Source organism: Saccoglossus kowalevskii, chromosome 7 (genome assembly GCF_978046115.1).
Source record: "Saccoglossus kowalevskii chromosome 7, keSacKowa6.1, whole genome shotgun sequence".
In the NCBI taxonomy this organism is placed as follows: domain Eukaryota; kingdom Metazoa; phylum Hemichordata; class Enteropneusta; family Harrimaniidae; genus Saccoglossus; species Saccoglossus kowalevskii.
The window spans coordinates 28,065,253-28,090,553 of NC_140647.1; the positions used below are offsets into that span (position 1 = coordinate 28,065,253).

The following is a 25,301-nucleotide window of genomic DNA, read 5'->3' on the forward strand; positions in this document are numbered from 1 at the left end:
CATAGAGCCGACCGGGAACAGTTACTGGTGACGTTGTATAGTTTCAAAGGTTGACTTATAGTATTAGGAGCTGCTGCACTTGTTAATCTGGCGAATAGTTTAGTATGGTAGAAAGCGTGTACAGTCTTCTGTACAGGGTGAAAATCAATGTTGAAAATGTGTGCTTTTGTGGTGTTTCTTAATAAATGATTTCTCGAAATAGTTGTACCTTAAAATAATATTCATGAGATCTGTCAGGTTATAATCTCGTTAAAGTTAGTACATTGTTCTTGTAGTGCGACTGCTTTAGTTCGTTCTTATATATTCCACAACCCATGTGTGACTGTACAAGCTATGCCACGGCACTAAGTGTTCGTCGATCTTGGAAGGGCAATGCAACATACCCGCTGTAAACTGTGGATGACTTTCCCAGTGTTTTTGACATTAAGAAATGTTGGCCAAGTCTATGGATCTACACATACCAGTACGGGGATCTTTTGAACTTCATGTTAAGTGGATCCTCTCAATCATATATAACAGTGTTGAACAAATCATATTTAGGTATTTCGAAGTATTTCGTTGTGTTTTAACAATAACATCTGCTAGTTATTTAAGTAATAAATAGGTGAAACTTAAAATCATACTGAAATATTCACTAATACATTCATACATAGTCCCTATTCTTCTTTTTTTCATTTTATGACAATTTCCAGCAAATGCGTGATATTCTTTTTAAAGTAATTTTTAAAACATTTCGAAATATCTTTGATTTGTTCAACATTGATATCAAAACAAACATACTTGTTTTGATGTAGCAAAGTTGTGGCTATCAGGCATTTCTATGTGAGAATGGTGTTGCTTCTTGACAAATATCACATATAATAGCAACTTTAATTACAAATGTGAGAACTACTCAGAATATCAATAGACATACTCTCTGATACAATTGATGCATGTGGTGCACAACTTGCGAATTCAAGTGCAAGTACAAAATAGCAGCTTAAGATGATTACGTTTTAGTTATAGTTTGTGATGTCACTTATACGTATCGTGTTCCTCTGTAAATTAGCATGTTCGTCAGTTAATACACGTACTCTATTATTCTTAGAATAATATGAGATAATATTACATCAAACAAGGACATGATAACAACGAGAACATACATGTTTGCCTCGTATATCTTGACCTTTATTTACGATATGTATATGATATGTACAACGTAAACAAGAAATACAACACATTGTAATTAAACGTTACACGATCAACCAATTATAAAATCTAAACAAAAATAATTACATTTTAGTAGCGTCTGAATGTCTTGAAATATATTGGCCTAGCACCAATCATATTAATACAAAATTAAACAAATAAATCACTGTAAATACTTCGTAATGAGGAAATACCATACTATACAGAAGTTACATTTAACGAAAAACACTTTGTTTAAGGTGCCAAGAAATCATACATCATTCCAAGAATTGGGTTGCTTCTACATAAATTTAAAACTGAAGGCACCTACAATTCCACCTACAATGCTAGCACCGACTGCAGTGAATGCGGAACGAACGAACTGTGAATGTGATTGGTTGACCATTTGGTGATCGATCACAGAAAGCAAGTGTGATATGAATGCTTCGCCGTTTTGGTAAATGATAGGCTGATTTTTTATATCCATACACACATCCCGTAAATCATCGTAGCTAATGTAAGTTGGCAAAATACTCAGAAATAATACCAGATAAATGCCTGCCAGCCCCCCTAAACACATCCCAATTACAATATGACGAATATTCATTCTATCAAGTACAGAGTATGTCATACATTTGTGGAATGGCATTCCATATGAATCCAGTCTGACAATAAACTTGTTACGTCTATTACCAGAGAAGAACATCACCAGCATATCCTTATTCGCACATTCAATTTCGGCATTCATCAATACCTAAAAGTATGAAAAACTAATGACATGACTCACATCAGGCAATCCATAATGAAACTCAAATTAACATTTAATAATGTTCATTTTGTTTTTCTTGCTTTTTGTCTGTCTGTCTGTGTGCGTATGAGCGGTATCAACGTTATGACGAACCTCACTATTCTCATAATTTATATTAATATTTAATCGAAGTCAAGTTTGCGTAACTTAGGGGAAGGGGAATGTATGGTACAACTTATATTATTATTAATATGAATAATAATATTAATTGTACCTTAATTACCCCCTTCACTAAACCTAAGCGTTGCAATCATTTATATTTTAAGTCATTAATCTTGAACTAAAACGCATTTCTATGTTGAATTGCGTTGTATTTGAGTTTAATTAAACTCCAATTAAAACGCAACTGCATATAGAAACGCGTTGTAATCGAAAGTATATTAAATTAATTCCACTATATTAAAATTTAACCCAATGTGACAACGATGGTAAGGCATTTATGCGTGCGTAAATCCAACTTTGATATAGTGTGTGAAAATTTAAAATATATACTTTGTTACCATGGTGATAATGACTAATTGATTACCTTTATGTTTGATTTTTTTACTATCTTCAAGGCTTCGTCTAACACTTTGTGATGACCATTCAGTTGATATTTATGACGAAGAAAGTATATATCAGAACAGGAGATAGAAGGTTCACACTTTACCTTATCATATGTCTGAAATAAGAGCGTAAATAGTTTATAACAGTGAACCTGATATTTTAGGGCACATTTTGTCTGCACTAAAACGATCAGAACATCATTCAATTATGAGAATTAAATGAACGCGAACACACAATAAACACTGACAGTTTACTGCACATACCTTATCACGTGACAAAATGTATCATGTTAATGGAAAAAATTTACTCATCACTTCACCCGAATGTGGGTATGAATACACATAAAAAGTGCTCAGACCAAAACTTTGGCATGACCAACTCTCATTTTTAATGGTGATTTGTATTACCCAGGAACCAGTATGACTGCTGAAATATATATACAACACTATATCTTCTATCAGCACTGGTTAGGACACACAGATACAATTGTATACATAGCTGTGTGGTGCACGTATCACCAAGGCGGACATTAACATAACTTATTTTGACTAGGCACATAGGTACCATACCCACCATGATACCTGTATGTTGTCACATGGCATTACCCCCAAACACAATAATTACATAATGAACCCATGTTATATTTGTAGATGCTATGGTTGGTTATACAAATGTGTATTGTGTTCATTTATTTTGTATTGCATGTTCGCCTATACCAGGACCAAAATCAAGCAATTAAATGTGTAAATAAGGCTCACACTTATGCAGACTGCGCAGTGAATCAGGCATGTTTAAATGATTTAAGGGCCACTAATCTATGTAGGGCGTTAATCTGCTGTGGTTATTACGTGATATATTACTTGATGCCAATAAGTATATATTACAGATAACCAATATATCATTCCTGTGTAAATATGGTGTCCCACTGTTCGTTTTTTTATCTATGTAGCTTAAACTGTTCAAATATGTACACACGATCAATAGTTACTGTGCTACTAACCTGAGTAAGCGCCATATTCTCCTCAAACAGCAAGTAAAATGTGCTTTCCTGCAAACAAAATAACTGTTGAAACAGAAATAGCCAAGAGAAATCAAGTTTACAAACAGTAATTATGAAATAAACTGAAAAAAATCACAGTTAGGAAGAAAAAATTGCTCTGAGATCAAGATGCCCACGGTACTGTTATTTGTAATACGTAATCCATAGCTATTTTCATTGGAATCACGTTTTGTTAAGTATTTATAAAAAAAAAGCTCATGACACATAACTATATAAATTCAGTCAACCATCTATTTCAAATGTCATCCCACTGTGCCATTTTATTGTCTATCTTTTGTGTTGAGGTAGCAGAAGCAGAAGAATACAGAAGTATGTGTCTATCCCTAACCTTAAAAACACAATAACACAATGATAGTGGCTCACGCGGTAATATAGTGGTCATTTAAGACCACAGATACAATGATATCAAATCCACGTCTAATTGACAAGATTCTATCATGCAGTAACAGTTCTGAAGGCTCCAAGCCGATTCTCAAAAACACGTGTTATAAAAGTAGGCCTATATATTTCAACTACTATACAAGGGAAAGGTTGAACTTAGACTTACCTGTATGGATGTCGATTACAGACTCACAGTTGCCGTAGTATTTGCTTTAATGTGTTCGCGATATTTTGTGTTTGCATATAGTCTCGTTACCTGGGATAGGTTACAATTCTCGGAATATCAATGTCAGACCTGAGTATGCACACTGATTTCTATGAAGTGGTGACTGTTGTTTCTACGTCATAACCCTCACACGTATTATAACGCGTTGCTACCTAACTCCTGACTACAAACTGAGACAGCAGAGTGAACAGAAAGCAACATTGAAAAACAGTGCGTCGTTATTTAGGTGAGTATATGCGTGAATAGTAATTTGCTTTACTGGAAATGGCTTTTGAAACAACATCAATGTTATGAAAATTACTAAATATATACATTATATACAGCGAGAATTTTATACAAAATAAAAACGAAAATTGCTATGTCAGTTCAACAAGTGGTCACGTAGACCTAAAAAATAATTTAGAACTAACTCACTAAAACAACGTAGTCGCATTTCATCATTGTTCAATTACATTTTGCTGCCTTCTTAGGAAGGGACAATTGTTATTGACCGCTCAATTAAAACAGCCCTTGAACTCATACCTGTGTATACACACTGATTTCTACGAAGTGGTGACTGTTGTCTTCATGTCACATCGCTTCCACGTAATACAACGCGTTGCTATGTAACTTCTATATACAAACTGAGACAACAGAGTGAACAGAAAGCAACATTGAAAAACAGTGCTTCGTTATTTAGGTGAGTATATGCGTGAATAGTAATTTGCTTTACTGGAAATGGCTTTTGAAACAACATCAATGTAATGAAAATTACCAAATATATACATTATATACAGCGAGAATTTTATACAGAATTAAAACGAAAATTGCTATGTCAGTTCAACAAGTGGTCACATAGACCTGAAAAATAATTTAGAACTAACTAACTAAAACAACGTAGTCGTATTTCATCATTGTTCAATTGCATTTTGCTGCCTTCTTAGGAAGGGACAATTGTTATTGACCGCTCAATTAAAACAGCCCTTGAACTCATACCTGTGTATACACACTGATTTCTACGAAGTGGTGACTGTTGTTTTCATGTCACATCGCTTCCACGTAATATAACGCGTTGCTATGTAACTTCTATATACAAACTGAGACAACAGCGCAAACAGAAAGCAACATTGAAGAACAGTGCCTAGATATTTATGTGAGTACAAGTGTGAATAGGAATTTTTTTACTTAAAATCTTAATTGCTTTTCAAAAATAACATCGATGAAAAGAAAACTAAATATATACATATGCCTTTCATCGATAATTAAATAAAAACCAAAATCGCTAAGCCAGTTAAACAAGTGCTTAGGTATACCTGAACAATAATTTAGAACTTTACGTCATTGTAGTACTTCAACCACAGAAAACAATGTTTTGCCATTGTTCATTGCATTTGGTACTTTTTGGTAGGGACAATTGTTATTAACCGCTTAATCGAAACAGGTGTAGAACATCAGAAACTATTTTTATATGAAATTCTGTGCGCTCTGGTGCTATATATATTGAATAATAGTAACAGGTGATAGAATATTTGTATATGTGGCCATATCATTCAAATACGTGAAAAGGTGGCAGAGCACTATTTTAATCGAAATCGGATAGTAAGACGTCACACTCAAGTCTTAACTGAGAATACTGAATACTGGATCTAGGGTGTAACATAAACATGCATGTGTGCAGATTTGCAGATTAGAACGTTCAATAAAAGCGAGCGCAATAATTACTCATAAGGCGTTTATCTAGACAAATCCGTCAGATAAAATTCTGCTTCTTTGGAGTGTTAATACATTGTTATACATTGTTAAACCTCTGGCTAAACAAGGCGGGCATGTGGAAGACATCAAGATAACATGTCTTGGGTGTTGTTTATAGTTGATCAATATAGTGTCTCTAACGTTTGAGAATTACCAAGGTGTTCGTGTGTGTAAGCTAGTTCCATTGCCCATCCAGTTCCCAATCTGTTTTTCATTACCTTGAGTTTAAAAAGATCACTTGTTTCCCAATGCATTAACTACGTAATTCACATACAGTAACATTACATCTAAAAAAATAGGTCCTACCCCGAATTTTTAGCATATGAACTTGTATAGCAATAAGCAATCTAGAAAGCACAAACCAATTCCTGAGACTATTTTTTTAGTAAACTTAAAACAATGGGAAAAGTAAACAAATGACAGTCCTTTCATCATAACAAGTGTTCCAACTGTAACCGCCACATCAAAATCCATATAAAGCGATGTGTTTCGCGTTTTTGTTGGCGAAATAGAACCACAAATTCCTGACACCTGAACTCCGTACTTATATGGCAGGACACCAGTAGGCATCAACGCAGCTACAACTAGCCTGCAAATGTGTGTGCCAGAAATATAAACATGTTGGCAACAGGTGGTCTGACCGTTTATTACAGTACTTTAAATCAGCCGAAACAACACCTAAATAAATACATTGTAGTCCCTCACCCTCGCCCATCAGACAATCGATGTAATGTAACTGATAATTCCTTTATCAAACATGACTTCAGCAGAATTCTTTATGTCACTTACGAGACAAAGACAAAGCTAGCATAATTCGTTAGTGACAAACTTTCAGACACCAAATGACATGGTTACCATGTGAAACCTCTGAATCGAGGCACCCCATTTGTTAAACAGTAATAATCAGACAATGTGTCCTGGTCATCAGCAAGCTCGAAGAGGAGTGTCGAGGAGAGTTTTCGCCAAGCCCTTGTCTTACCTGTTCAGAGTTAGTATATACCATGTTGCAGTTAGCCATATCCGGATTCCGCTTATCTACCATAAGATTTACTCAGTCCTCCAAAAGCGTTTTCCTCGCATGTTATACATTATTGCTGATTGCCTTGGTATAAATGCACTTCATTCCTGAATGCAATTATCATTATGATTAACTAGATAGTTTTCCAAGTGAGAATTACAGGTCCGTTCAATTGCATAGTTAGCCTCCTTCTGTAGCGAATCAGGAATTGGAGTAGTGTATTTCAGTTCAATCTTTGATATTTGACCATACCCAACTTGACCAACAGTTTGACTTAGATATTTATCAAAAGTCATATCAAAAGTCGATGCGGTATTTAAATAGGATGTTTAACTTAGACGATAATATTGGATAACGAAAATGATAACGAAAAGTGAGAGGAAGTATAGCGAACAACTGTTAAAACTAAAATAAAAATGTCGGAGAAAAAAAAAACCTATAAAGATTCACCCGACAAACCAATCGTTTTGAATTACGAGAAGAACGCAACATTAATATATCAGAAATGTTGATCTACGACCAAACATCGATAGTTTGTATGGTGACACTACTTTGTTGAAATTAAACAATGTGTTCATACATATATGGGATAGTATAATCCTAGGTAATTTGGCAATTACCTAGGATACACTCAGGTGTGAGATACGAGTGTTTTGGATAATCAATAACTGTGTAGAATAAATGATTCTGTTTCTAGTGACGCATCAACCAACCAATGATTACCTCAAAATGATATAAACTAAGAGCCGCAGTTCTTTTTAGTGTGAAAGTTATTGTTTTATTTTATGTAACAGCAATCGGGGGAAATATGTGCATTTCAAGATTACGGCAAAGAAAATATATTAATTTTAAATGTTGATACGATTAGAAAACCGTCCCATCCTTGTTTTCTAGTTTAACTGAAACTATTTAGATAGATTTATTTAAACACTCAACAGGAAGTCGACATTGTTTGATATCAATTTAAAATGCATATAATATCACGGCCAGTACTCGAAGTACGGTGTACAGGAGGAATCAGTGGTCAACACGAGCTAAGGAATTCCAAAACCTGTTAAGAATAAAACAAATCGTTACTCATTTTGACTATGAATACTCACTACAGTCGCTAGAAATGTATACATATTAGTTCGGCGGTTATAAAACAATACCAATGCAAATTCAGAAACTGCAGATTTCAGAATAACATAACAGGAATTCGAAGTAGCACGGTTACCCCTCCCCCCGAGAACAACATCACCTGATGTGCTTACATTGAATGTCAGGTTGACAATGGCATACCGAAATGAATATGAATGTAAAGGGTAAATCTTCCAAATGAACATGGAATACAATGGCATTTTAAGCGCTTAGCCTGGACGAATCGTTTACGCACACTTTGTTAGCCCGTGCTAGTATCTGGATCGGGCCTTGAAACGGGACAGATTTATTCTGTACATGGCGTTTTTCTTTTTAACACGGGTTAAGTTATTGGACCTCTTATCCCGTGCTAATTAACTGTGCATCCACGCTAATATTGACTAGTTTAAAATAGTAATGGCAACAGTAAATATACTTTATATAAATATGTTATTAAAATTATTGGTTGTTAAAAAAAGTATATTTCATTTTCGATTATTTTGTGTTACATTATCGGCTGAAAATTGGTTGCGAGTAGTTATCGGTATTAATTACAATATCGGTTAAATCATGTTACATTATCGGGTCCAGCAGCAGATACGATTGTTTTGAAGAAAAGAAAATATAACTGCATTACACCTGCTTTGATTACTCTTCACCGGCTTCCAGTGAAGAGTCGGATTTCATACTATGTTATTTTTATTGGTATACAAAGCCTTCTACGGCCAGTCTCCCAAGTATATTACCGAAATATTTCATCACATGTAACCTGTACAACCTGAGATCATCTTCAAACTTTGTTGCAATTCCAATGTCGCGTTTAGTAACATTTGTCGGTAACGTTTGCCGTGTGGGCACAAGATCATATATAAACAAATGGCCTACCAAATCAAGTGAATAAGTAGAAGAATGTTAATGAAAGTACATTAGTAGTTATATCATGCCCTTTTAATCAGTTTTTACTGCAAAAAAGGCAATGCAAGATAATAAACTATTATTATTATTATTATAATTGTTTTACAGTTTCCAGATGGATCGTACAGAGTATATTAACGAATGGAAACGTATACTGGCTGGACTGCCTTTTAATGATATAGACCAGATTGTGGCTAAATTTCTCGAGAACGGGTACACAGTTTTGGAAGTGAATGAACTGATTAGCAAACATGGAACTGATAATACGCATCTTATATTACAAAGAATTGGTTTTATTGACGGCCTTGTGCGGTCACATATAATAAGACGTATTGAGGTAAGTTATTACAATGAGAAAGTAAATAATATATTAGTATTTTGAATTATTATTAATAACCTATTTTGCAAAACTTGTATACATGTTATGAAGTAGGCGTTAATTCTAAAAAATGCAAAAATAAACATTACATAATTTTTTTTATTTGAACTCATCTATTACATATGTTAACTATGAATGGATGTTCTGTTCCATAAATTATATGCTAATCACTAGTTCATCCGGATTATTGTTTCTAATATCAACAGAACAATGATAATTATAATGCTAACTACCTATGTTTGTACTCCATTTGATTTGGATCGTGTTTTCGCCATGCCCCTGTTTATAATCACGATTCACATTCTGTACCCCGAATCCTAAAGAAGTCGAAGGTCAACGTACATTTGGACAGGGTCCAGTTTAGCGCTTAAATATCTTAAACATATTTTGCTCTGTATATTCTCTTTATCATGACGGTGTGAAAGTTATTAATGTTTTTTGTCTTTTCAAGTTTTAATTCTTCTGTGATTTGTTTGGCTGGGCCGAATTCAATGAAAATGGGCAGACAGGCAGGTCATATCCTGGCCCTGATTTTTGAATACTTGCGGGCATACCAGTTTTGTAATAACAATGTTCAAATGATCATGCTTTTTATTTTGGCTAAGTTGCAACCAACGGGAGACCATCGGTGCTGACATTGTTACACTGTATCAACATAGTTCCCAACGCAACTTTGAACTTTGAATGAACTGTACATGCTGAGTTCTATCAAAAATTCTAAAAAAAAAGTACAATCGCAAAACGGTCGGAAATAAAAAGTTTATCATCTTATTGAAATTGAAATTAAGGTTAAATTAAGTGAGGTGACTTCCGAAGACTGAATGCTCTTTGCAAACTGAGTTATAAACCAAAGAAACTTCACATATCCTACAATGATAACAGCCAAAAACGTATTGTTTTTTAGCGGCTTGTCGTTTTATTAGTAATATTCACGTGTTTCCATGTCGATGTTCTTTACTGTTTCCAGTCCTGAGTATATACAGACTTTGATAGGCTGAACACGTGACTTGTTTCGTGCTAGATTCGATGATGATGTATTTAAAACAAAGCTGGAAGGGTACAATGGTCTACTATGCTAGATATCTAATTGCGCACACGTGGTCAGAATAAAATGTAAAAAATATCACAGAAACAAGCAGAACACAGAATTGTATTGTACAAGTTTATGTTTGTGATCAAATAACACATGTCTTTAGTGAGACTCGTATATTTGTTCTGTAAAACGCTCAAATTAGTAGTTGGCGCTGATTATATTTAACACAATTTTTAGTCCCTTGTTTTGAATAAATTAATGAGTTACTGATCACAATTGAAACTATGCATAATATAAAATAATGAATTAAGGTAGAGATGCAGTTTACCTGACAGGTATTTTAATTAGAAACCAAGATGACCTACATTGTCCACAAAACTATATATTTTCGGAAAGCTTATTGTATGAATTTTAAAGTTTTGTTAGCATTTTATTTGTATAGACACTGTAGTTTGAAATATGCACAAAAATGTGCTTTTTTGGTCAAAAGTGATTTAAAAAAAAATAGCTTCTAAACCATGCTTCTGTTTCCTGTCAACATTGGTTTATGGGTACATCTGTTTACTATGAAGAAAGTGTCGTCTTGAAAACTGTCTACCAGTTGTCAATTTTGTAGGGCAGCAGCTCAAATTTCACTACTTCAAGTTTATGCATAAATTAACACCAAGGCTTGTTGTTTGTACGATTGCTGTAACACTATTCAACTAAAAACAATGCCCCGACGGCGTTTTGAAGATAAACACATTGTAAAGCATTTGTGAACATTTTAAAACAAAAGGCCAAAGCGTCTAGGAGCTATTTTTTTAAAGTTCTGGAATGTGCACTAAAAAGAAGCTGAGATAATTGCTAATTTGCATAACAACTCACTCAGTACGAAGTTTGCTGATGCACACAATTAAAATGGCTGTTACAGTTTCAAATTTAAATGTATTATCGTTTTGTAAAAAGATGAATACAGTGTATAATATGGAGATCCCGTCATTTCTTATTTTCACCATTTTTTTATTATTATTTATTTACAGCCTTGCTGAATCTTGCTAAGCATTCAAAAGAGATAATGTTTGCACCTGTTATCTATATTTTAAAATCGTTTTTTTGAGTATGTTCCACTATTCACAATTCTACAAAATTTCAACAGTCAATAGCCAAGACTTTTTGGATAATAAAAAGCAAAAAAAAAACAAATTCACTCCCAAGTGCCCACGAACCTGCATCTCTACCTTAAGGTTTTAATAAACGTGATCATTTGTTGAATATAAAAATTGCTTTACAATCATACTATTACCAATTTCAATGTCTTTTAATTGATTTTAAAAAGTGAGGCTTTAAGTGCATGTTTTTTTTGTGTCATAAAATGATAATACAAAAGTTGTGTTTGAAACCGTCTGACTGCTAAATATGCCAATTTTATTATATGGCGCTGAAATTCGGACACAAGGAATTGTTATAATAAAGTTAACAGCATTGAACATTGAACAAGTTTATAACCAAGCTTATCGTTTCAGTTTTGAAGTCAGCAGATTAGAATTTTAAGCTTGGTATGCAAATTAAATATTCGTTTAGGGGTAATCTGCTCTCATTGAATCAACTAAAATACTATAACTTCTTACACCCCCACATTCATGTGAGCAGTTTTTAGTAACAATCAATTAAAAACTGACATCAAATCAATATACAGAATCAAAGAGGTCGAACAATATAACATAATATTCAAAATAAACTTCATTGAAATCAATTTGTGTCTGGAACCCATTTACACAATGAAATACACTTGTATTTGGCTGAAAAAGAACCACAACTGGGTTACCGCAACTTGGATACCCCAGCTGTGGCCGATTTATTCAAAAATCCTGACTATTTGGGTAAAGTGAACAAATTACTTTTGTTATTAAAAAATCTTGAATACAAAGTAACAATAAAGTTTTCCTAAAATCCCTAACTCTTGAATAACAGTAGCAAATCAAGTTTGTTAAACAAATGACAAAATTAACGTCATTGAGTGTAGGGGTCCAATTATGGATTAGAGGGATGGACAATGAGTATTATTTCAACAATTCACCACACTAAGAAAACCTCTTACATTTCTGTGGTGTTCGCCTTGAAGAGGAGTGACGACACACCTTGCGCAACAAGAAGTGACATCACCCTACACACATTAGCACCGTTGATGGTGCACTATCGCTTGCGTTCCCGACACAAAGCATATTGCTTCGCAATACGTTATTTATGTTTATCAACAGGATACTGAAATGCTATTATGGTTAAAAACAAACCTTGTAGCCCTTATGTTATTGTGTTCTTTTCAGCAACAGATTTTTTAATTAGATACCTTGAGTGGACTTTTGACACATTTCCTATTTTTTAGAAAATATTTTTGGTAAATAATACATTCTTAAATATTGCCAGCTCAATAACATAAAGTAAAATAGTTGACCTCTGTTTATATTTATATACCCTATATATAAAATATATTTTTGATATGCAGTCCTTCACCCCCTTAGCTATTTTCGCCGATTTTTTGTCGCCGGGGCGATTCACGTCCCAGATTTTGGTTCTCCGGGCCTCTCTGATAAATACCCTATCTAACCGCTGGACTGAATAAGCTAAATTATGAAAAAATCATAGAAGATTGTGCGCAAATCGGTCGTTTTTGGCCTCAACGTTTTTTTGCTCGGAAACGCAAGGGCGACAAGACTCGATTTTCAAGAACGTAGGTCGCTCGGATCGGACTGTTTCTATCGTTTCTGTTGTGTGTCTAGAAACATGACAATTTTTTTTGTGAATATAGAACATGCTCTGTTCCAATAATGGATTTTGATATGAAAAACGAACAATTTTAATAGTTCCTTAGTTTAACGTCTCCCATATAAATAGTCATCTACTCTCTAAAATTTGACAATGGTATTAGCCCAAATTGACTTTCTGTTCAGCGCGTCGTTGATTGTAACAATGCTTACGCCACCGTTGAAAATAGCCCACTCGCGAATTTGACAACATTCACTTGAGCGTTTTAAATTTAATAGAAGCAAATAGATGGAAATGCCAGTCACGTCACTCGTGAAGATTGATGATTCGATTGCTGGCCGGGATTGATATAATTTCTATGCAATACGTCTACGATTCTCACTTTCGATGTGTAAAATACATATTGCTGCTGGGGACGGCGACGGCTGGCAGATTGTTTTGGTTCTGCGGCTCTCTCGGCAAGGGTAACTGATTTTTAGGTTTCTTTTTTTATATTCTGACGTTTACTCGGTCGTATTTTGTATATACCACTCAGACACTGACAACAAATAAGTAAACGGGCCGGGACATAGTCAACATGGGACTTTGAATGCCCCGGAGAAAGCATCATCTTACAACATTAATGAACGAAATTTACATTACAATCTCATGCTTCCGAACAATCTGATATTTATGCTGGATAACAAAGTATACAAGTAGTGTCTACGATATACTGCATAATGGAAATAACATACCTATTTAACCGTTGTTGATTCCTGTACAAAATTCCAAGAACACAAAAAAAAAAAAACTGACAACAATTTACAAAACAAAAACACTACACAGTCACTGTAGCCACACCAGTAAGAAAACGATACTGTGTAAGTCATTGCAAATGTAAATACAAAATAAATGTCAGTGATTACATTATTTATTAATTTGCAGCTTCCGTGGACAAGTTCACAGCCTCTAATAATGCAAAACTGTTAGTTGTAAACTAAACGTTAAATCTCATCAGGATTTCCACGTGAAGTTACACAGTTTTGCATAGTGTTTTCTAGATTGAAGTTCATTCATAGTTCAAAGTTGCATTGGGATTACGCTGATACAGTTAAAAATGTTGGCGCTGGTGATCTCAGGTGTGCAGCGTATCCAAAATAAAAAAAAACATTATCATATGAGCACTTCTATTACAAGACTGGTAGGAGGTAATACATTCCGGGCGAAAGTATTCAAAAATCAGTTTTTGGCTGTTGCTATGGCAGCGGTGAACGAGATTTGTTATTCAAATAGTGATTAATCAATTAATGTTTTTCAACGTAATACTGACATGCTATTAAGGTTACAAACAAAGCTTGTAACCCTTATGTTAATGTTTCAATTGCAGCAACAGATTCTTTAATCAGGTACCTTTTTGATAATATTTCCACCTTTTTATTTTTAAAAAATATATTTGGAAAATAATACATTCGTAAATACTGCCAGCTCAATAACATAAAGTAACATAGGTGACCTCTGTTAGATATTAACAAAAATATATTTTAGAGTTATTGAAACTAACCAGCTCAATTTGTTTAATATTCGATATGTATGTATTGAGACTGGCCGTCTGATGATATTTTAATTCTCTATTTTTAGCCAATTCTTTTGTCATATTACGTGATGAAAAAGTGAATATTCCACACTTCATGTCTTTCCGCTGGAATTATTGTGTTGTTTGCCTGCACTTTTCCTTTATATTCTTTTAATGCTGCTGGCAGCTGTAATTAAATTCAATTTTCATTGTTTGTAAACATAAACAAAATCTGTTGATGGTGAATATAGATGTGAATTTGAAGATTTATAAGGCATTATTAAATTATTAATGATTTCAATTTATTACTGATTGAATGACATGTTTTGCCATGACACATTAATTAGGCAGGAATTTTAGGAATTCTAATGTTCTCTCATTTTATTTTTTATAGGCAAACTCTCTGAAAATTGAATGCAAAGATAAAATTAGTGTCAGTGATATTGAGACTGTTATAAGAACAAGGCGAACGTATCTACATCCTGAAGATATAGAACTGTTACAGGCAGCAGAAACACGTGTAATTAAGGAGGTTCCATCGGAAGTGAGTATGATTTGATACAGATAGTAACACTGAGCTGTGAACTAAATAATCTTCCCCTGATTAGCCACTCCGCATAAAGATGAATCAGATACGCATGTTTGTATATAATACACATAGTTCTAAAAGAACATACAAAATAAAAATTAACCATATCAGACATTTGAATTAATTTTAGACAACTAAATTTTTTTTTATATTGCAAAATTTTCACTGCTTGATGAATAGGCCAGTCATGTTATTCTACTCAAAAAATGCTTTAGTCATACATTCTACATACATGGAAAATAACAAGGTCTTCAGTCAAAGCATCCAGGAGAAACAAATTCCCTAAATAGTTTCCCTTTTCGCAAAAATCCTAAATGATGGTAAAAACCACACGACTCGTAATAATTATTTAGTCTTTGTATGGTTTGAGGCCATACATACAAAACATACAAAATAAAAATCAACCATATCAGACATTTGAATTAATTTTAGACAACTAAAAAACAATTTTTGGTACGAGAGATAGCAAAAATTAATTCACAAAGAAACATCATTCTAAGCACAATACTCACAGGATTGTGCATGTGGAACAGAATTATGTAATTGTGGATTGTCCTATTGGCAGTCTGAGTTTAGAAAATTTATAGTGTTTTCGTAATTTAACTACTTTTCATCTATGAGATTTATTTAATCAACTCCTTGGTCTTTGAAGTTGTATGGAGTGTAAGAGGCACCAGGTTTTTCGAGCTGAAGGAAAGGCATAATTCACCCCAAAACACAGTTATGTTCCAAGCCATTATAGAAGTCGGATTATAATTATACCAAAATAGTCAAAATAATGGATTCCATTCAGGATAGGATAAGTTATCACCTACTTCTGATTGGCGTCAGTTACTAGACCGGCAGTCAATATCTTTAATAGTGTTGTATTTCATATGACATTCTTTTCCAATATAGCTCAAGTAGTATTTTTCTGAGCCATATCTATGGATGTCTATATGTTGAGTTTTATATACTGTGTGTAACTACATGCTGATTTATCGAGTTTTATTGAACGTGTTATTCAATTACATTATTGAAACACTGTTAACATTCGCTATGCTGTGAATTTCTGTTTTTATCATAACTAGTAATTTCTGCCCTCATCAGCAATCTCACTCAACTTTATTTGTATACAGTAAGAACAGCAATAACGTCATCATTTATTTTTCAGGAATTATCAAATGCAGAACTAATCTGTGAAAGTGACAGAATCTTTATTGTCTTCTTTTGTGGAAACAAAGGAAATAGCTACAGAGTGAAGCGGGGGGAAGGAACAGATAAATGTATAGTCGAGAAAGAGAACAAGGTAAAACGTAGTTCGAATGTCTCCAATAAAGGTTGGTTCAATGAAGTTAACAGCATTAAAAATTCAACAAGTTTGTAACCAAGCTCATCGTTTCAGTTTTGAAGTTAGAAGATTAGAATTGTAAGCTTGGTATGCAAATTAAATATTCGTTTAGTGGTAGTCTGCTCTTATTGAATCAACTGAAATATTATACTATTCAACCACATTCATGTGAGCTGTTTTTAGTAACAGTCAATTAAAAACTGACATCAATATACAGAATCACATATCAAAGAGGCCGAACAATACAACATAGTATTCAAATTCGACTTTATTTTAATTGATCAATTTATGTTTTTCAACGTAATACTGACATGCTATATTATGGTACCAAACAAAGCTTGTAACCCTTATGTTAATGTGTCAATTTAAGCAACACATTTTTTAATCAGGTACCTTTTTCATAATATTTTCAACTTCTTATTTTTAGAAAATATATGTGGTAAATAATACATCCCTAAATACTGCCAGCTCAATAACATAAAATAACATAGGTGACCTCTGTTAGATATTAACAAAAAAACTAACCAGCTCAATTTGTTTAATATTCGATATGTATGTATTGAGACTGGCCGCCTGACGATATTTCAATTCTCTATTTGTAGTCAATTCTTTTGTCATATTAGGTGATCAAAAAGTAAATATTCCACACTTTAGGTCTTTTCGCTGGAATTATTGTGTTGTTTGCCTGCACTTTTCCTTTATATTCTTTTTAATGCTGCTGGCAGCTGTAATTAAATTCATTTTTTCTGAGTTTCATTGTTAGTAAACAAAAACAGAATCTGATGATGGTGAATATACATGAAGATTTATAAGACATTATTAAATAATGAATGATTTCAATTCATTACTGATTGAATGATGTGTTTTGCCACAACACATTAATTAAGCAGGAATTTTAGTAATTCGAATGTTCTCTCATTTTATTTGTTATAGTTAAAGTGTCTGAATATTGAATGCGAAAATATAATTAGTGGCAGTGATATTCGCAATGTTATAATAAAGCACACGTATCTACACCCTGCAGATAAAGAACTGTTACACGCAGCAGAAACACGTGTAATTAAGGAGGTTCCAACGGAAGTGAGTATGATTTGATACAGATGTAACACTGAGCAGTGAACTCAATCACCCTCCCCTGATTAACCACTTGTACGAATATATTGCACATAGTTCTATAAGAACATACAAAATAAAAGTCAATCATATCAACTGTTTTCATGTCAAACATTTGATATAACTTTAGACAAGTACAAGGCATTCTCTTTTACAATTCATAACGTTCAAGGTAGCAATTTCCACTGCTTGGTGAATAAGACAGTCATGTGATTTTTACAAAAGATGCTCTAGTCATACCTAATACATACATGGAAAATAACAAGTTCTTCAGTAAAAACATCCAGGATGAACAAATTCCCTAAAATGTTTCCATTTTGGCAAAAATCCTGAAGGATGGCAAAAACCACAAGACTCGTAATAATTATTTTGTTTTTGTATGGTTAGAGGTCAGGGATGGTCTGAGATATAGCCAACAATTAATTCATTGCGACACAGACAAACATCATTTTAAACACAACAATCACAAGATTGTGCATGTGGTACAAAATTATTTAATTGTAGCTTGTCGTATTGACAGTCCGAGTTTAGAAAATTTTTAGTGGTTTTGTAATTAACTACTTTTCATCTAAGAGATTTATTTAATTACCTTATGGGTCTTTAAGGTTGCGTGGAAGGGTGTAGAGTGCTACTTTAATGATGTGTAAGAGGTACCAGGTTTTTTGAGCTGAAGAAAAGACATATGTCACTCGAAAACACAGCCTTATTCTAAAGCATTATATAAGGGAGATTATAATTACACTAAGATAGTCAAAGTACCAATTCATGAATTGTTTAATTCTATTCAGGAAAAGGACAGGTAATCATCTGATCGGCGTCAGTTACTGGAGTGGCAGCTTATATCTTTAATGTTGTTGTATTGCATATGACATTCTTTCCTAACATTGCTCAAGTAGTAAATTTTTCTTCGTTTTATGCATGGATGTCTAAATATGGAGTATATCTCTGTGTAACTACATGCTATTTTATCGAGTTTGATATGAATATGTTATTTCATTAAACTATTGAAATTCGATATGCAGAAAATTTCTGTTTTTACCATAACTAGTAATCTCACTCAACTTTATTTGTATACAATCAGAACAGCAATAACGTAATCATTTATTTTGCAGGCATTATCAAGTGCAGAAGTAATCTGTGAAAGTGACAGAATCTTTATTGTTTTCTGTTGCGGAAACAAAGACAATATCTACAGAGTGAAGCGGGGAGAAGGAAAAGATACATTTATAGTCGAGAGAGAGAACAAGGTAAAACGTAGTTCGAATATGTCTCCAATAAGGTTGATGCAATGAAGGTAACAGCATTGGGCATTGAACAAGTTTGTAACCTAGCATATCGTTTCAGTTTTAAAGTTAGCAGATTAGAATTGTAAGCTCGGTATGCAAATTAAATATTCGTTTAGGGGTAGTCTGCTCTTATTTAACTTCTTATACACCAACATTTATGTGAGCAATTTTTAGTGACAATCAATCAAACACTGACATCAAATCAATATACAGAATCACATGTAACATATGCCGAACAATACAACATAGTATTCAAAATAAGTTTCATTAAGCAACAGATTCTTTAATTCTGACAGATTTAACATTTTTGTGACAATATTTTCAACTTCCTATTTTTAGAAAATATTTTTGTTGAATAATACATTATTAAATACTGCCAGCTCAATAACATAAACTAAAATAGGTGTCCTCTGTTAGATATTAACACAAATATATATCGATATATTGTAACCAACCAGCTCAATTGTTTTGATATTCGATATGTTGGTATTGAGGGTTGCCTTCTTACGATATTTCAATTCTCTATTTTCAGCCAATTCTTTTGTCATGTTAGATGATGAAATTAGAAAGATTCCACAGTGTAGCTCTTTCCGCTAGAATTAATGTGTTGTTTGCCTGGACCTTTTCTTTAAATTCTTTTAATGCTGCTTGCAACTGTAATTTAATTCAATTTTCATTGTTTGTAAACAAAAATAGAATACGTTGATGGTGAATATAGATGTAAATTTGAAAATTTATAAGGCATTATTAAATTATGCATGATTTCGATTCATTAGTGATTGAATGATATGTTTCGTCACAACACATTCATTAGGTAGGAACATGACATTTTAGTATTTTTATTGTTCTCTCATTTTATTTGTTAAAGTTATACTATCTGAAAGTTAAATGCAAAGATTCAATTAAAGTCAGGGATGTTGAGAAGATCATACGGAAAATAGAAAAGGATTTACAACCTGAAGACAGGCAACTGTTGCAGGCAGTCGTAACATATGTAATTAAGAAGGTTCCATCAGAAGTGAGTATGATTTGATACCGACAGTAACACTGAGTTGTGAACTAAATAACCCTTCCCTGGTTAACAACTCCACATATCCATGAATCAGATACAAGTGTATGTATATAATGTACACTGTTCTAAAAGAACATACAAAATGAAAGTCAACCATATCAACTGTTTACATGTCAGACGATTTAAATTAACTTACTTATATAATAATATACTCATAATAATTATTTAGTTTCTGTATGGTTTGAGGCCAAGGATGGTACGAGAGATAGTCAACAATTAATTCACTGCGACACAGACAAACGTCAATTCAGTACAATAAACACAAGATTGTGCATGTGGAACAGATTATTTATTTGTAATTTACCCTATTGTCAGTCTGAGTTCAGAAAATTTCTGATGGTTTCGTAATTAACAACTTGAGGTTATATGGAATGGTGTAGAATGCTACTTTAATGGAGGCACGAGGTTTTTCGAGCTGAAGGAAAGACATATGTTGCCCCCAAACACTGTTATGTTCCAAAGCATTATAGAAGGGGGGTGATAATTATACCAAAATCAAAGTACCAATTCATAAATTGTTCCAATCCAATCATGGATAGGACAGGTAATCACATACTTCTGATTGGCGTCAGTTACTAGAGCTAGCCAATATCTTTAATAGTGTATTATATGTTTTATATGACATTCTTTCCCAACATTGCTCAAATAATAATTTTTTTTCGGCTTTATGCATGGATGTCTATATATTGAGTTACATACTGTGTGTAACTACATACTATTTTATCGAGTGTCTATTATTTATTATCGAGTGCCTATTAGATTTATATGAAAGTGTAACTCATATCATTACCCTATTGAAACACCTTTGACATTCGATATGCTGGGAATTTTGTTTTTACCATAACTAGTAATCCCGCCCTCAGCAGCAATCTCACTCAACTTTATGTGTGTGCAATCAGAACAGCAATAACATGATCATTTATTTTTCAGGCATTATCAAATGCAGAAGTAATGTGTGAAAATGACAGAATCTTTATTGTCTTCCAATGTGGAAACAAAGAAAATAACTACAGAGTGACGCGGGAAGAAGGAATACATAAATTCGTAGTTGAGAAAGGGAAAAAACATAGCTCAAATATGTCTCCATTGACGGCTGGTTTAATTGGTAGCGCTGCTGGAATTGTAGCAGGCGCTGCAGTGGGTGCTATACTTGGTGGGCCTGTTGGTTTAGCAATAGGAATGACGAAGGGAGCGACCGTTGGTGGTGCTATTGGAGGTGCTGCTGGTGCATGCATAGGAGCTACAGTTACACAAAAAGATGCCACAGGAAAAATAGGTATGGGTCTTTCTACAGGCGCGGTAGCTGGTGTAATTGCTGGTGGCATAGTAGCTGGGCCAGCTGGTTTAGCAGTAGGAGCAGTAGTAGGAGGCGACGCTGGATTAGCTGTGGCAAGTGCACTTGTACCTGAATCTGCTGTTGGGAGAATGTCCATTGGTACAGCAGCAGGTGTTATAGCTGGAGCGGCAATTGGTGGAATTGTAGCCGGTCCAATTGGTGCAACAGTTGGGGCCATGAAAGCAGGGGCATATGGTGCTGCTGTTGGTGGAGTGTTTGGACTTTCTTTAGGAGCTACAACATCAGTTGAATCTGAAACCATGACAATAGGCATTGGTATGACCACAGGCGTTGTGGGTGGCGCAGTAATAGGTGGTACCATAGGTGGGCCAATGGGAATGGCACTCGGAGCTAAAGAAGGTGCTGCAGTAGGAGCAGTAACAGGAGGTGTGATTGGTGGAATTTCAGGAACTGCCCAGAGTGCAATAAAAAGTCCGCAAACAAGCAGTAAAACGATTGAAGATTAATAATTTGTGATATTTTAATCTAATTCTAACAAACAATATAGATTGTAAACAGAATATAGTCATAAGAATAAATCACCAATGGTTATGGTATATTCAATTTGCATAATCAAAGAATGAACAAAACATTTTGTTTGGTTAAAAAATGTTATTTTAAAAATACAAAATGGAATTACTGAATACGTAACTTACATTGCTGGTTGATTGGATTTAGTATATTAAGTCCATTTCAAAATATTGGTTATTACCTCATGATATTTGTACACTATCATGGAATTAAGTTAGCCAGAAATGTGTGTGTATATTATTCATTTACATTAGTTGTAAATTGTTTCAAACCCTAGCAGTAGTGGCTTAAAACAAGTATCCCAGACTAAAGCAGATTTTCGACATTCCCTTCAATAAAACAATTTCCATTGTGATGATATGAATTCATTAATTACAAGTCACTGATTTATGGAAACCAAAATACTTCTCTGGTACAAGTCATTGTAAAAGACATGATTCCTAGTATTGTTAAAACAAATTAAGGTATCAAAAACCATTGTGTATGATATAATACCAAGTTCAACTGAGAATAGCCAAGGCATGATGAATTAAGCATGTTTAACCGAGTTTTAAGACGAAAATAAAATAACCCAAGACGACCAATGCAATGTGGATCACAAATTCATGACGCTTTGATTATATTTGAACTGTGATTTTTTTTACAATATCATTATATACACTTTTTTTAAAATTGTTTTATGAGGCCAGACTTTTATTATCCTTTGTTTCGCGAACCCGCCGAATGAACAGGAGCCGAAAATGAAATAAAAATAAAATATTATTTCAGCGTAATTTTCTTCATTATTTTACCGCCCGCCACATAACAAATCCAAGTTTCATTTATGTGGGAGTATCGAAGTCTCGCGCAGATGAGAAACAAGGTTATACATGGAATGAAATTTTATTTCATTTCATCTCTCCGAACAATGATCTCACTTACAATTTTGTGAGAAGCACACAAATCTAATGGAAAAAAAATAATTTTATTTGTTTTCCGCTCTTCTCAAAAAAATTGCCGTATAAAAACTCGAGAAACAAGTAATAAAAACAGTCTGGCCTAAAATAAAAAAAAATATATACAGGTCTGCGCAAAAGAACACTAAGAGGATAAAATCCAGTGAACATGAATTCACAGAAAAGGGTAAAACTATTTTGATCAGCAAAGATAATCACTAAGAATTACACAATCATCAATATTAATCTCATCTTTTCTATAGTAAAATATTTGTTTTTTGGTGATGTATTTCCATTTTAAATCGCTGTGAAAATGTTTTTAAAGTTAATTTCAAAAACTAAGATATGCCATGCGATTTTAAGTACGAGACTGTCATTTTTCTCATAGTAGAACTAATTTCTCAGTCAGCTTGCTTTATACCGCATGGAAATATCTCGAATAAATATTTAATTTATATATTATCAGAGGTACATTACTTGGGGTTTGCAACGCGCATAGTTCTGCATGGTGACATCACGCCAAGATCCCATTCAAGTCTCATCTCGTAGATAGCCAGACTTATGCTACGACCTTTTGACATGACATAGGCGGTTTGTAATAAAACAATAAAATATTACCACATTCTTAGTGAAAACATGTAATACATCGAAAATGTACAGAAATTATAGTTATCGTAATCCGTCATATCGTGAGCAGCTATTTTGATCCACCTGGACATTCCAGTATCCTAGTTACCTCGGGCATGCGCATTCGCATTTTTCTGAGCTGGAACGCTTATGCGAGAGCGAGATTGAAATGGGATCTTGGTATCATGTCACCGTAGTTGCAAACCCCAAGTAATGTACCTCTGATATTATATACAAATTATGAATTTAAATGGCTTGAATCAATAATTTAAAAATTTGGTAAAAATAACAATACATTGTATTATATATTTACAAATGATGTTTATTAATCACAAACAGTCTTTACTTGTACCATTTGTATATATTATTGTCTATCAGATAAAATGCGGTGGTTATTGTGCAGCATCCTGTTCAATCTATACAAACCTGTACAATTATTTGTTCATTTGAAATTTAAAATAGTGTTCGACGACCACCACCCTTTAATTGTGAACAAGAAAGTTAAACCTGTTACTTAACAGATTGTTGTTTAGAAAATTGAAATAAAAACACTAAATATATTTTATTGCAATGTTTATACAATAGAAAGCGTCGAGTTATAGCGCCATCAGACGGTTTCGATGCAAGGATAGGGAGTTGATTTTTAGTTAGCACATTTTATTCGCTGGTTCGTGATTATCGTTCTGATGAGCTGTCAAATGTTTACACATTTAAATGAACCCCCTTACACAGACATAATTTGATCGTTTTTACACAAGAGCGACAACTTGTCAATTCTAGCTTACAAAATCCTTCTAATTTTATTGACCTGAGTTGATATTCTCTATCAACCTCAAACTGGCTCAGCTGTTGTATCCTTTTTTTCAAATTAAGCATTATTGAATATTCTCATTTGAAATAAAGATATTGCATAATAAAAAAAAATGTTTTTATAATCTTCAATTATTCAATATTGATTGAAAAGGAAACTTAGGGCGTATTATTGTGTTAACAAATGACATGAAATAACAAGCAGCCTTAGATGGGAAAGCATTTTCCTCCTGGGATGAAAAACACTACTTGTCACTGACGGTAAAGAAATGCAAAGTAAAACACGTACTCTTGCACATCAAAAAATTAATTGTGAATATTTCTAATTTCAGATCAATTATTTTTTTCTAATAAACCACATATCAGAAATTAAAGAAAATAATGTAGCAATTGATAGCTTGCCCTTTTTGGTTGAAAGGAATGAAATTTGTATTACAGTTGTATTAACCAGATTTGAAGGAGAAACAATGTGTAACTCAGCACCAATCGCACCTTATATTATATTCAACCAATCAGTATTGATTAGACTCTCTCTTCTGTGACAACAATCAGAAAACAAAGGTAATATGTTGGCAGAGATCACTTTTTTATTTGCTAAGCGTATACACTATCTTGTATGTAATAGGGTGAAAAATACTATTATGTATAACACAATATTTATTAGCAGGACAAGTCTAGATATTTTGTGGTTTACCATGCAACTGGCATATTTTATTTCTGTATAAATCTACAATTCTGTTACTGTCATGCATTGTGCTTAATTAATACATTAAAGCGAAAGTTAAGTTGCATATCAGCTGGTATCTAGTGTCAGAAATAGACAAGAGATGAAGGCTCCAGCCAGGTCGTATTTTTTAAACTGGAAAAAACATACGAACAGAATGAAAAATAAAATCTATAAAAAATACCGGGTTGAAGAATATTAGTTGCTCTTTCAAATTTCGCCAAAGCCTTACCTATATTTTACCGATATCTGCAGAATAAATCAAGAA

General features: G+C 33.5%; 2 protein-coding genes across 3 annotated transcripts; one reads left to right on the forward strand and one right to left on the reverse strand.

The window, feature by feature from the left end:
• Positions 1 to 1,145: 1,145 nt before the first annotated feature.
• LOC146740908 (uncharacterized) lies at positions 1,146 to 4,683 on the reverse strand. 2 transcript variants are annotated; one of them, XM_085501429.1, is made up of 5 exons: positions 4,603 to 4,683; positions 4,129 to 4,358; positions 3,522 to 3,584; positions 2,502 to 2,636; positions 1,146 to 1,921 (listed from the first exon to the last, which is right to left on the reverse strand). In XM_085501429.1, the coding sequence occupies exons 3-5, from the start codon at positions 3,534 to 3,536 to the stop codon at positions 1,469 to 1,471; spliced, it is 603 nt and encodes a 200-aa protein (XP_085357555.1). In that variant the 5' UTR covers positions 3,537 to 3,584; positions 4,129 to 4,358; positions 4,603 to 4,683; the 3' UTR covers positions 1,146 to 1,468. The 2 variants fall into 2 exon arrangements, with proteins under 2 accessions (XP_085357555.1, XP_085357556.1); XM_085501430.1 differs by lacking the exon at positions 4,603 to 4,683 and having other exon boundaries at positions 3,522 to 3,569; positions 4,129 to 4,187.
• On the forward strand, positions 4,312 to 24,423 carry LOC146740909 (uncharacterized). Its single transcript, XM_085501428.1, has 9 exons — positions 4,312 to 4,414; positions 4,739 to 4,867; positions 9,080 to 9,308; positions 15,075 to 15,224; positions 16,423 to 16,557; positions 17,533 to 17,679; positions 18,825 to 18,959; positions 19,867 to 20,016; positions 21,001 to 24,423. The coding sequence occupies exons 3-9, from the start codon at positions 9,087 to 9,089 to the stop codon at positions 21,871 to 21,873; spliced, it is 1,812 nt and encodes a 603-aa protein (XP_085357554.1). The 5' UTR covers positions 4,312 to 4,414; positions 4,739 to 4,867; positions 9,080 to 9,086; the 3' UTR covers positions 21,874 to 24,423.
• Positions 24,424 to 25,301: the final 878 nt, after the last annotated feature.